The 14,856-nt window shown below is 31.1% G+C and overlaps 1 protein-coding gene across 1 annotated transcript; it reads left to right on the forward strand.

Annotated features, from left to right (window-relative positions):
• Positions 1-1,973: 1,973 nt before the first annotated feature.
• Positions 1,974-14,261, forward strand: LOC134684655 (G-protein coupled receptor GRL101-like). The gene is made up of 11 exons (XM_063543994.1): positions 1,974-2,109; positions 2,594-2,912; positions 4,372-4,550; positions 5,603-5,737; positions 6,379-6,495; positions 7,166-7,303; positions 7,772-8,719; positions 11,307-11,431; positions 12,145-12,205; positions 12,694-12,881; positions 13,375-14,261. The coding sequence occupies exons 1-11, from the start codon at positions 1,974-1,976 to the stop codon at positions 13,450-13,452; spliced, it is 2,424 nt and encodes an 807-aa protein (XP_063400064.1). The 3' UTR covers positions 13,453-14,261.
• Positions 14,262-14,856: the final 595 nt, after the last annotated feature.

The raw sequence follows: 14,856 nt of genomic DNA on the forward strand, positions 1-14,856 counted from the left end.
GAGGAGACAATTGGAATAACTCACCTCGTGCAATCTATTTCAGCATCGATAGATATCGGGGACCAGTTTACATGTGATGATGGCAGCCATATATCAATAAGTCTTTATTGTGACTTCATACTCCATTGTAAGGATGGGTCGGACGAAAATTATTGTGGTAATAATACTTTATTGCACACATGTTGTCTATTAATGAAAATGACTACAGTTTAGATAAATGACGGTACTTTGGATTCATACTAATTTTTGGTCGTTGTTCGCTCGTTATTTAGAAAACACCAAAAAAAACACAAGCATATTGATCATTGAATGGAAATTCATATTTTCTACACCGCATGTAATAATAGCTTATGTTCATAACGTGCACACAACTATACAAACTTTAATTTACATAATTTGAATTACAATTTCTAAGAGCAAAAATATGTGAAAAGTAGTGGATAAACAATCGTGATTTCGAAATGAAAAAAATTTGGACTTCGCCAAAAAAAAATTTTTTTGAACCTTTAAAACGCATTTTATTGTTGAGCGGTTTATAAGGTGAGAATATATACTGTTAATTACATCATTTTGTAAAACATCGAAACACCGGGTTTCAGAGGTTGATACCTGTGTGTTCTATCTGCAGATTGAAGTAACTACATTCACGGTTGATTAATTCTATATAATTCATGACACACTGATTATTGTTTTTATTTAGAGAGACGAGCCTGTTTACCTGATGAATGGCAATGTACCAACCGACAATGTATAACAAACCAACAAAGATGCGATTTTGTGGAAAATTGTTTTGACAAGTCCGATGAACTTGAATGCGGTAAATAAAATTGAGAATGGAAATGGGGAATGGGTCAAAGAGACAACAACCCGACCACAGGACAGACAACATTCGAAATGAATAAGTTATGTTCCAATACCATTTAATGTGTTATTATATAAACGACAAAATCACAAAAAAACGAACTCCGGGCAAAGTTCAAAACGGAAAGTTCCTAATCAAATGGCAAATCAAAAGCTCAAACACATCAAACACGTAGGTAACAGCTGTCATATTCCTAAATTAATTAAACAAATTTGCAAATAAATAAATATGGGATAAGATCTTCGCCTACCTAAACTTACTTTCTTTCACTTTGCAAACAAACCCATGCTCGAAATCCAATAACATTTTTGCAAATGCTCATTATGACCACTTTAAAAAAAATGAATTCTATCAAACTGGCATGCATCTAATAAATGTCATTAATCAAAACCACTTTCAAACTTTTGAATGATGTACTTGTTGTTACTTTATGCATAATCAATGACTACAATATGTTACAAATCGCAATTGAAATATTTGACCTAGATACGATATCCGTCCATTTTGACTATTCAAATCCCTTTCCTCTAAAAACACTTTTGTCGTAGGCGTGTTTACAAACAAAAAAGAAGGTTCATAGAATAGCCTACACAAACGCTCTACACTATATACACATCGGACATAGAAATAACGTAGTTGTCCTTATCAAAATCAAAATAGTTAATGCAAGCTATACTTTATTGAAATTTAAACATAGATAGGCATTATAATCGTGATATTTTATCCGAACTATCGCTTAGGCAGAAATAATCACGAATATAATGCCTACCCATGTAAAATAAGTAAAATAAAGTATAGCTTGCATCAAACTTTCCTTAAAAATCGAAGGAATGTCTTCAACTAAACAACTAGGGAGCCTTGATTCAACCCCGTTTTGGAATCATTAATCCTCTTTAATGGACATACTGCCATCAAAAGTAACCTATAGTTCAAAGACTCGAACAAAACGTTTGTTTTGCTTTCTTATTCTACCCTATGAATCATTAATTCATATATATATATATTTATACGTACTGTTGATTCATAAATGAATATTTCAGAAACATGTAGATTTGAAAGTTTTCAATGTTACGATCAGCAATGTATACCATCAACAAGAGTTTGTGACGGAATGATTGATTGCAGTGGACTTTTTCATGAAGATGAATCAGAAGACTGTCAACAAAAAAGACAACATACTTGCAAAGATTGGTGGGCCAGCGGGGCAAAACGAAATGGAGAATATCTTATTGATTTATATCTAAATAGTAAGATGTTGTGTCTATGTGAATTTCAATTAATATATTCATGTTGCTGTTGACGATAGTTTTCTTATACACATATTTGATTTGTCATTTAGGTGATCATTTGTCATCATATCTTTATATTCAAAGAGATTATTTTCATTTCCAAATGTAAATATAAATTTTCAATTTTTAGATCGCGGTTTTAATCGAAGTCTAATTTAATAAACTAAAGTTATATATCTATTACTTGCATATGATGACGTCACACGAGGGGTAGTCAAGATTACAATTTATTCAATCAATAGGTGAAATTCAATGTGTTGGTGAAAAATAAAACAAACAACACTTGATACCAGTATTTCTTACTGATATAGTTTTAACTTGAATAAACATAATAACATACATTTGTATCACTGTTGCTACAATACAGTCCGTTTTATAATGTGTCTATCTGCTATTATATATAATAATGATATCAATTACACTTACTCGTTATTTATTTTAGAGAGTGCTTTGGTAGAATGCATATTCCAAGAGTCAAAAGATCAAATCCATGTAACGACTGTTGTCCATCATGATAACGAGGAAATTATAACTGCCATTACGAATGGATTCGATATAAGACCAAAATATTTTGCAAGTGATGCACATATTGTTAAGTTAAAGCAAATGGAAAAATGTCAACAGGCCCTAGAAGTATATTGTCATTTCTCACAAAACTGGATCTATAGATCATCACTAGATGGAAGAGAGATACATAATAAACAACATCAAGGGAACTGTGGATGTCCTTTTGTCGGCAATTGTCATTCGGATTTCAACAAGTAAAATATATTTTTGATATGATATTAAGAAAGTAAATAACAAAATATACCACGGGGAAAACGATAAAAAGACAACAAACCACAATAATAATAGCATTACATAGAGAATAATACATGGCAAAATCCGTATAGCATGCTGTATCACCACGAGAAACCAATATCAGTGCCGAGGGCCGAAGGTCCCGAGGGCTGATATAAGTCGAGTGGTGATACAGCATGCGATACGGACTTTGCCATATATTTTTCTGTTTATCATATATTTTAACAGAATCAGATTCATGAAATATCCGGTGTTATTTTAAATCGTCCGAAAAGGAAATTATGATTTTTCTGTACTTTTTCAGCTGACTTTTTTTTCAAAGACTTCCTTTGTTTCTTAATGTCCACATCGTAATGTCCCTGATAACCTTATTACATTTTTATAATATACTTTTTTAAGACCATGTATTTCAATAATTCACTTAAACGATACTGTTCTATCATTTCAACTACAAAACAATATTACTAAGTAACAACATGACTGATTTATCATGTTTATATCAAGCTAGTTGAAATGGTAGGACGTTTTTAAGTGGGAACAGTAACTGGACGTCATAAATCAAGCGTTTACGTCATTTGATTTATGACGTCACGCCAGGTATGCGATACAGGGTATTCGATAAGGGTTAAGCTATGCGATACAGGGTAGATGATACAGACTGGAAAAATAACCTTTATCAGATAAACAAAATTGCTGTATTTTGTACTAAACATACGATAAATATATCATTTACATAAACCGATAACATGAAGCCTTTTACAAATGATTTGTAATGTTTTGTTTCTTTTTTGTTTTGTGCAGATAAACCATTTTCCATCATAGGAGACCCCTTTGTCACTTTTTGAATATGAAAAAAAAACCAAAGACTATCACAAACCCGATCATAAAATGCAACTATATCAGTTACTTTTGATGGGTAAGCGGCAATGTTTTACAGGGGTATTCGTGGTTCTTGTTAAATTTGTAGATGTCAAAATCGATAAAAGAAGGGACGATTAGGAGGAAATGAACATTTGTAAAAGATAGATAAAGAACTGTTTAATATTTTTTTTGTTAAAATCTTAATTTTACAAATATCAGTCACATAGAATGCTTTCACAATTTTTTTTACAGTTATCCATCATTCGAAATTGTGTATAAAATAGAGACAGACAGTACCAGAAAGATAATAAACCTAAAGACCGCACAAAGCTACATACAATCCAAAATATTGTCGAAAGTGTCAGAATATCGTTCCTGACTATTCACTTGACATTTGTTTTGTTATCAAAAGTAATTTTAATAAGCATGTACTTTTTTTTGCTTCAAAACGTTTTGCGCTCAATAGAAATATATATATTTACTGCTATCTTATTAAAAATGTATTTTACATTTTCTATCATTCGATAAAAAGACAATGCAATTTGTTTATTTTTAAAGATGTAATTGTGGTACTGAACCATATGATTGGTACTCAGCAGATGATAATGAAATACGATCAGACATTGGTGTTCTAACAAATAACAAAGATCTTCCAGTTAAACGGATACGTACAGTATGGACAGCAGACGTGGATACTTTCGTCAAAATTCATCTAGGACCATTAAAATGTGAAGAAGGTATTTGAAATCTAAATGATATAGTTTCAACATTAACAGCAGTATGTTTGTCTTCAACAATTTGATATTTGAACTCAAATTACAAATGAATATCCGCAATATAAATTTAAATATATACTATGATATACGTTAATTACAGCTCAACCACAAAGCAATAAAAACAACATAATATTGTATGATGGCAAAACTAGATCGTCAACAATGAACAAGTGTCAAGTCAAAATGTCAACTTCTGAATAATTTTATATTTACTAAAAAAAAATGTATCTAAATTTAGCTGAACTTTGAAGTCAACACTTGAAAATGCCAACATTAGGGTTAATTCGTTCTTATTCATTTTGAATTATTGAATAGCATCCATGTACATTTGTATTGCATTTCATACTATAGAAGCCATTACTACGAACGACTGAAATTATCGTAATCTGGTTCAACGTTACGAAATGTTGGATTATTGACAACGTGGATATACTCAGATTGTTATTAAATTACAAATCGATATTCGTTTTTACCATCATGAAAAGATAGTCTCAACACTCTGTTTATTGTATAATTTACAAAGAAACCCCAAAAAAAATCAAAACATTCGCTACCTACCGTGTCTTATGCTTTTTAGCAACTATAGGTTTTTATTATTGGTGAAATTAATGTGTCTGTTGATCTATCGACTGTGATCTTGTTACCATTTATTGCCTTTTATTATTGTCGTTGAAATAGATATTTCTTTTCGGGATTGATAATTTTTTCAATAACTTCAGATCAAATGTACATTGTTTTACAAAATAATTTCGTTCACAATTATGTTTTATGTATATTATGTCTAGCGTATTTAATTTATAACACTAGTATGATTGAATTAACATACACAATACGCACAAAGGGTAATATAGTGTTAAATAAACGCTTACGATACTTAATAAACTGAATTTGCCTTTTGCCTTTTCTGTTTGTTTTGTGCATGTACTAACTTTGGGTCATGCATTGATACCCAAAATCATTCGTTTTTCAATAGTATCGTTTACAAAAGTTACAAAATGTTCAATTCATTTCAGATGTTGCAATAGTGTCAACTGTTTATTTATGCAGTAGGGGACAAAGTGTTCCATCAAATATACTATGTCTATTAGATTATGACGACAAAGGAGAACTGATTGGCTGTAGAGACCTGTCACATCTATCTAACTGTGGTAAAATATCGATTCAACATCTTCTTTTTTATTATATAAATCCCCATTAGAAAACTTTTCGCGTGCACGGCTAATAAACGTCAAGAAGCAATTGCTACAGTATTGTTTGTAAAGGTTGATTTAAACAGTTATTAAATTGAATCAAAACTTATTCTGAAACTTCCTAAGGATCAATAGATGTTAATGTCTAATTGGTGTTGATACCTTACGTCAGTATTTATATGTTAGCTTGTTTAATTTTTCAGTTTTTCTCTCTGTTAATATATTCAACCACGGACCGTATATTTATATATTGGAAAGTATTTTTATACCGATCATATACATTCCATTCTCATTCTTAATAAATGATGACAGAAGCATGAATATTTTTTTTATAAATATATAAAAGGTACATTAACGTTTACCACCTGAAAGACATGTTAAGGAATGCATGATTTATTGCTCACTAACATAATGTCGAGAACAAACTCGTAGTATGTTGTATTGGTTTTGATAATCGTTGAATATCGCAAAGTGACCTATAGTTAGTTTATTTTACGTTATTCGGTCTCATATAAGAAGAATCATAGTAAAATTCATTTTCGAGAGAATTATTTAAGTCAAATATTGTGTTTGTATAAAAGAACCAATTTTTTTTCCAGAACAGTTCCTTTGTCCTCCAGGATACTTTAAGTGCAAAAATAGTTACTGCATTCCACCAAAACTGTTATGCAATGGAATTCATAATTGCCCACTAGGCGAAGATGAATTTAACTGCAGTAAGTAAAGACTGTAAAGCAAATATATGCTGACCTAAATTGATTTTCAATATTGAAATTTAAAAACACCCAACTATATAAGTTGCAAAATATTCAAACAAAACTTTCCTCTTTTCTATGAACCAATGCGTAAACAGCAATAAGAGAAACACAAGAAATTATCCAAGGCAATATATTGTCCAAACATACTTAAATTGAATACACTGTACCAAAGTTAAAAATTGCAAAGTTTAATTATGTCCATCAAAACCATTGATTTGATGTAAAAACCCGAATGTATGTTGTTGAATATTTTGCTATTTCATCTAAATATTAAAAAGTTTACATTAAAACTTAAAACTTTGAACTTTGATCAGGTCTACTTTACATTTTTAATGCTTTTGCAGATATTTGAAGACTTATTCTCATCTGCGAAATGAAATGCTGTCTTTTGCCATCATTTTACGCAAAAATAAATTTGACTCATGGACATGTGTTCAATAGGATTGTATTTTCACCTTTCTGATTTAGTCCGATTCTTTCAATCATTTGCATTTGCTACGCATATATTAATTTTATTAAGGATGAATTGGAGTTCAAACTTGTGTATCGTTTTATTACTTTTGTAAACTACTATATAACGTACAAAGCGGAGTACATTTTTTAATTTATATACTTTGTGATTCCACAGGCAAACCTCTTTGTAGTGGTCTTTTTAGATGTCACAGTAGTAATTTGTGTTTAAATCCAGACAAACGTTGTAATGGATTTGCTGATTGCCCACAATTTGATGACGAACTACTCTGTCATACAGAATGTGCAGGAACTTGTAAATGCAACGGATTGTCAAGAAAATGTATATTTGAAAATATCTCTGAAATTTCATTTCTCTCTGAAATTCGAAAAATTGACCTGAGTCTCTCAAATTTATCATCGTCTAGTTTGAAACTGAAAGAGAATGTTCTTTTGGCAGAATTGAATGTATCTAGGACAGAGCTAAACAATCTTGAAAGATTGGAATTTGGCGAATCTCATAACCTATTTTTATTGGACATATCTTTTAACCAGTTGACCGCTATTCCAAAAAATATTTTCAGAGGATTAACTCATTTAAAAAGTCTCCTTCTATTGGGAAATCATTTCCTTGAAAACATTTATCCGAAATCGTTTTCTGGGTTGAGTAGTTTGCCGATGATATCGCTTCGAGAAAATAATATTTATCTGTTGACAGAAAATACTTTTATTGGTTTATCAAAATTAAAATCGCTTAATCTCACTAACAATAAAATAAAAATAGTGGAAGATCGAAGTTTTGCAAGTTTACAAAACTTAGAAATCCTAGACATACGACGAAATAAAATTAACACATTTCAGAAAAATATATTTGAAGGTCTTACTAATCTGAAGGAACTATACTCGGATGCCTTCGTATTTTGTTGCCTGAGACCGGATTCTGTAAGAGAGGAAGATTGTGTACCAAAAAGAGATGAGTTCTCCTCGTGCTCCGATATGATGCGCAATGACATACTTAGAACCTGCTTATGGATTATCGGTGGGTGTGGTTTATTTGGAAACCTGATTGTTATTGCTTACCGCATTTTTTACGACCGAAAATCGTTGTCAAAGAGTTACGGCATTTTCATAACTAGTCTGGGAACTTCAGATTGTTTGATGGGTATATATATGTTGACAATAGCTTCAGCTGATGTTATGTTTCGTGGAAACTACGTGTGGAATGACCTGTCATGGCGGTATGGAGTCGCTTGTAAAATAGCTGGAATTCTATCTACAGTGTCTAGTGAAAGTTCGGTAGTATTTCTGTTTTTGATAACTATCGATCGGTTTATCGCGGTCAAATATCCATTTGGGGAAATAAGGTTTGGAAAGAAATCAGCAATACGTATATCTGTTGTTGTTTTCATGACCTCCGTCATCCTGGCCATTGTTCCATTATATCCGGGATCATATTTCGACGGAAATTTCTATTCACGGTCTGCAGTTTGCCTTGCACTACCGCTCACCAGAGATAAACCAAATGGCTGGGAATATTCATTTGGAATTTTTATTGTGTTCAATTTTATCTTATTCGTGATAATTGCTGTTACCCAGTTAGTGATATATAAAGAAGTTACGAATCCAATTCATATTAGATCAACCAAGAAAAACCAGGACTTGACTATTGCAAGAAAGCTTTTCCTTGTTGTATTCAGCGACTTTCTATGTTGGTTTCCAGTTGGCGTAATGGGTAAGAAATAATATATATTTATATATTCATTGTATATTAAAAATTAAATACACAAAAAGAGTTTGAAAATCAGCATTGTCTATCGCTTTTATCCATCTTGGGACTTTTCAAGACTAGGAACGTCGTTATGAACGTCGTTATGGGGAACACATTAGTATTATGACGTAACGTCATTGTTCGTAATATACTAGTAGTATGACGCAACGTTATTGTTCATGTACATGTAACTACTAAGCATTAAGTTTGGCGTCAAACACTTTTATAAATTTTCTTTCTAGTTCTTTACGGTATTCTTCTGTTGCTTCCGTACATTTGAAGAACGGGAAAAATTTGAATTTTCCTCCCGCACAAATGTCTAAATGTTCGCTCAACGGAATTTGTCTGTACTCGGGTTGTCGTATTTGCTGTTTATGGATCCTGACCCGTTCACACACAATATTTCCTGTTTGACCTATGTAGTTTTCTTTACAGTTGACACATGTTATACAATAGAGTAAATTTTCTGATTTGCAAGTCATATTTGCGTTTACTGTAAATTTCTTACCGTTTTTGAAATATTTCGTACTGCCGATTTCTTAGTAAATATGATTGTCTCTGGAACATACTCCACAGCGTGAATCGCCACAAATTTGTACGGATGATAGTTTTTCAACTATATCAAATCGTGCTTTTGTAAGTTGGCGTTTCAAATTTTTCGGTTGTCTTCTACTATAAATGATCGATTCTTCTGTTACCAAATTTTTCATTGTTTCACTTTGATGTAAAATCGGAAAATTCGATTTTATAAACTTGAAGGCATTTGGTAATGACGGACCATGAGTAGTCACAAACGGGAGGACATCATCATCGGTTGTCTGTTCCTTCGGTGTCCTAAGTTGATTTGTAGACATTTTTTTGTCCTTTCGATACTGTCATCTATAAGTTTTAATGGATATTTCTGCTGTAAGAGATACATCTTCAGTTCTTCTAACCTTCTTTTGCGAAGAGTTTTATCTAATACAATTAAAACTTCTATATATATATATATGAATATGTTTTGTAAAGTTGTTTTAATATTGTTTTTCCTTTATGAAATACATATAAAAAAAAATAGTAAGTACATTACAGATGGATTTGAGCTGCCCTTAGTAAGTAACTTATGAAGCCCTTAAACCAAACATAATAAAATGTTTTTTATAAGAACAATATCAAACATAATACAATATATTGAGATAACAATTATTGAATGAGCAACTATTTAAATAAGCAGATAAACACGAGCTGAAATAAACGAACATAAAGTATAAAAACGATATTTTCTGACACTCTTAAATCAATCAAAAATCAGGATTTTCATATAATCTTGAGCATATCCTATTGGATAAACCATACCCTTTCCATCGAAAGTGGTCAATCGCAATATTAATGCCTCGGTGAATAAATATATGTCCGAGGCAAATATAATTTTAGTCACCTCCCTCAAAACTATTGACTTATTAGACGGTAGTACCTTGATTGTAATGAATTAGAGGAAATCTCGTGAATTCATTAGGAAAATCAGGTAAAAAACCCAAAGGGAATTGGATGTTTTAAAAAGGAGCGACATCGTTTGGGCCGACAATGTACGCTTTCCTTGCTGTGCATGCATCTCCGGTCATACTGGTTGATCAACTTAAGGTTTAATGGAAATCGTGCTGTAAGTAAATAAAATAGGGATTGATAAAATAGAAATATCAGATTTAAAAAAAAAAAGAATTACCTTTAGTTTAGTATTGTAAACTGTAAAGAAAGAAAAATCTAACAGGACCAATCATTATAAAGATGCCTATAGTCGTCAGAAAACACTGTCAAACGAATTTTTAGGTAGACGTCCTCGATTAGAAAAACTCTTGTTTTGTTTTAAGTTGCTTGTTTGAGTACTTTTTGTTTTATCGGAAAGAATGATGTCAGTGACATATATTTTATTTTCAAAAAGCAATTGACGCAATATAACAATCAGCATTATACTAAAATGACTTGAGATATATCCATATTATATTTAAGATTAAATATCTAGAAATTAATTTGAGGATATATTGAATACTGAAAATAAATTACGGTTATCTTTCCTCCTATAACTATAAAATAAAAGTTAAGATGCATACATAAAACAAAAACATTAAAAAGTCAATCATTCTCTTTTGGTAGATACGAATCGCCGTATAGGACTTTTCGATTTATTTCTGCTGTTTGATAAGATTCATACAATTAGTATAGCAAGTGATAAACTAAAGCAAACACAGTATTTTCTCAAAATGTACAGATTGTAACAAAAGCAGAACAAATTCGTATAAATAACAAGGTCATCATCGTGGTACGACAAAAAATTAACACACTCTTATAGTAGAAAGTGTAATTGCGGTTTAAAATGCACGTTCTCACAGTTTTGTGCGTATGAAAACTAATGTTTAAAGAGGTTTCATAAAATTATATATGCAAGCATCATATTCCTTAATACAGAAATGTGACAATGCTTAAGTGGATTGTCGTTTAAAGAGATCCAATCGACCTTGAAATAAAGGTAACAACAATTAAAACAATACTAAAATATATTTTGCTACAATTGCAGGATTGATGGCATTACGAGGACATTCCATTCCTGCCGAGGTTTATGCCTGGACTGCTGTATTTATTTTGCCAATCAACTCTGCTTTAAATCCATTTCTGTATACATTTGCATCTATCAGAGGGAACGTATGTATCATACACTCTTGTTGTTTTTATTGTCCCCTTGCTACATTCATCCCTTTTTAATAAAGATAGCGCTTCTGTGTTAACATGAATTGCCTTTTATATGATCATAGTTATAAATTAACTGTTTCCAAATCATTGCAATGCTTCGAATTGTCTAGCCCAGGAAAAGGAAACACTCTCCGTCTTTTGCAAACCCTTTATGCATTGTGTGATATACATGCTTTTCAACTTTGTCAATTATTTAGACCGTTAAATTTTCTTGATTCGACCATTACTGACGAAAATTTCGAAGAAGCAACATGCATGTAGTGTACACAGTTTAAGTACTTATATCTATGAGCAATTCATTTAATTAGTTGGGGACTTATCACGAAGATAATGGGGCATTGCTATGTACTTGTTCTGATTTTATACAGAAAGGCAGACAAAACGAGTACCCCCGGAAATTGTGGTTAACATACGGAGCTTTCATGCAGATGAAAAACAGTTTATAGTAGAAAAACATTTTACAAACTTTATAAAAAATTTAAAAAAAAATGCATGGCAACAAGTTATCAAAAAATCAGAATATTAATAAGATTTAATCTAGTCATCAACCTGTCCCTATGGTGTAGGCATTTTCATTTTGATAACAAACTTCAACGACATAAACCTGATGTATACATCACCACCAAACCAACTTGGACTAACATATTTGGGTTTTTTTTTTTCAGATGCGTTTGCAGCAAAAGAGGGCATATCAAGCTGGGTCTACGACCTCGAAAAGGTCAAACGGTAAAAGTTTTACTACTAGTTGGCAAAATATAAAATGCATATAACCAAAGTCAAGCTGTGTTCAACATAATTCAGTGCCTGTTATAAAACAAATGTTTGTCCATGATACATCTGAGAAATATTTCCTTGCATACTAAAATAAAATATTATGATAATAATCAGTTGATTAAACTTTTTATCAAGTTTTTATGTTTTGCAGGGCAATAACACAAAATGGATATCCTCTTAATATATACATGTAGCACACATAATTCTAGTTTAAAAAACAGTGGCATTATGATCAAGAGTATGATAAACAAAGTTATAACGGTGAATCTTAAACTTAAGACAAATGAATTGCTTCATCCATCTAAATCAAATAAAATTATAGTTATGCTTCCTACTTTATCAAGCTACAGAGATACATTATCATAAATCTGATAAAACGATTTTTAAAATATGTTTGAACTTGTTTGTTTGAAATTCATTTCTTACTGATATGATTACAGTTTCTTGGGGCAATGCACAAGGCAAAAACAAAAGTGTTTCTGATACAGACGATGACGGTATGGTGGATAACATTGAAATAATGGTCAGACAATTACTACATGAGAATAAAATCAAGGAAGATGACGTGCAGTATATAATAAACAAACTCACTAATAACATAGACAACAGTAGCATAATTGGGGAAAAGGTAGTATAATAACTTTTTTTTTATAATAGATAAAATTGGATGTATAGTTTTGGTATATACATGTAGCACATAAACATCTGAACAAATTATTTTTATCAATTGGCTCTTTTAATTAGTTATTCAAATATTAAAAAAACATTCCTCGAACATTTAAAGAAAGAAACTGCTAATTACAAATTTATATATATCTTATGGGCGATGACATTGTGTTAAAAAAAAAGTGATACAAAATTAATAGCTTCCATAAGAAATCAAAATCAATCCAAATCAATAATTAAAACAAAAACGTCAAATTTGGACCCGATTTTGATGGACCACGAAATTGTGTAGAAATATCAACGACTTTTTTAAAGTTGACCCGTAATTGCCATCCAACAATCAAAATGTGTATATCTGTCCGGTGGTCCTTCACTTGATAATATTATTCCACCTAAGCATTTAAAAAATTTAAATCATCATCATTATCATCATGTTTATTAAATTTTACTTTCAGTTAAGCACAGTATGTAAACGAATTCCGAGTATTCAAACGAATAGACAAAACAACGATGAAGACGAAATAAGATATTAATTACTCAGCATGAAATTCGTTAACATAGATATTGTATGTTATTAATGAATATATATATAGCTTAATTAAATGCTCTATTTGTGATACCACGAAGAAGCTTGAAATTAATTTTAACATCTACACGTGCTGTTCATTTTTATTTTACTTTGCCTTGAAAATAGATTTAAAAAATCATTATGTCTCTTGTAACTGGTAAATTCACCCAGAAAATTAGAATTTTCAATTTCTTTGGATATTTATGTTCTAGGCAAAAAAAGAGAGAAAAAAAACCGGATAAAAGTTTTGAAAATATTTTCAATACAACAGAGAGACAAAAGAAACCAGACGAACATGCTAACTCAAAAATTGAAGATAAAATGAAAACACCATGGCTAAAAAAGAAAAGCAAAGACAAACATACAAATAATAGGACACAGCCAAACATATAAAACTAATGAATAAGCAATGCAAACTCCACTTGGAGGTGATCTCAGGTGCTCAGAAAGGTAGGCAGAACCTCTTTCACATGTGTCATCCGTTCTGTTGTTTATCTTAGCACAAACCGGTAACAATTGTAGGTCAAATTTAAGAAAAGGGGAGGGGGTTGTAAATACAATATTAGTATCATATCCGCTGTCATCTGTGAAACGGTTATTCCAAAACGGTCAATCAACTCATGATTGCATCTGTAAAATTAGCTAAGGGACGATTTCAAAATCACCATCTCAAACTTCCAATTTAATTACTGCCGTATAAGCAGCAACCCTATGTCAAGGATATCATGATAGAATATCTACCTATATTGGATAATAACCAAATGTTGTACACAATATAATTAAATATTGTTATCTCATATCAATATTGTATCGTTTAATGTAACTTTATTATAGAAAATTAAATACATGTAGTTTATAATGATAAATATGTAGTTTCTTTTTTATGCTATTTCTGTATTTTTCTGAAAGGTTTTTAAAAAGGATCTCAATAATATGTTGTATGTTTATGTCGTTTTGTAAACATTAAAGACAGTATAATATGAATGTGTTATAAGTTTGTAGAATTTCCTTAAGATATGAATTCTTTGATTACATCAAATGCTTACTATATCCTTGATATTTTTTCATGATGTCTTCGAACATTCAGAACATATTGGTATAACAAATAAAAACGAACTACGACGGAAACTCTAAGCAAAAGAAAAATTAAAATTTTACACGTTTCTATTGTTATACATTTGTCATTTCAGTGCCTTTCATAGCTGACTCTCCTTTATTGGTATATGTAGTATATGTAAAAAAAATGGTGTTGCTCGTTGTTTAAGGTCGAAGGGAGACACATACATGTAGTTGTTAACTTCTATGGCATTTGTTTTGTTGTGGAGAGAGAGTTGTTTCAATCACAAGTCTAACAAATCTTCTTGTTTGA

This window comes from Mytilus trossulus, chromosome 1 (genome assembly GCF_036588685.1).
Source record: "Mytilus trossulus isolate FHL-02 chromosome 1, PNRI_Mtr1.1.1.hap1, whole genome shotgun sequence".
In the NCBI taxonomy this organism is placed as follows: domain Eukaryota; kingdom Metazoa; phylum Mollusca; class Bivalvia; order Mytilida; family Mytilidae; genus Mytilus; species Mytilus trossulus.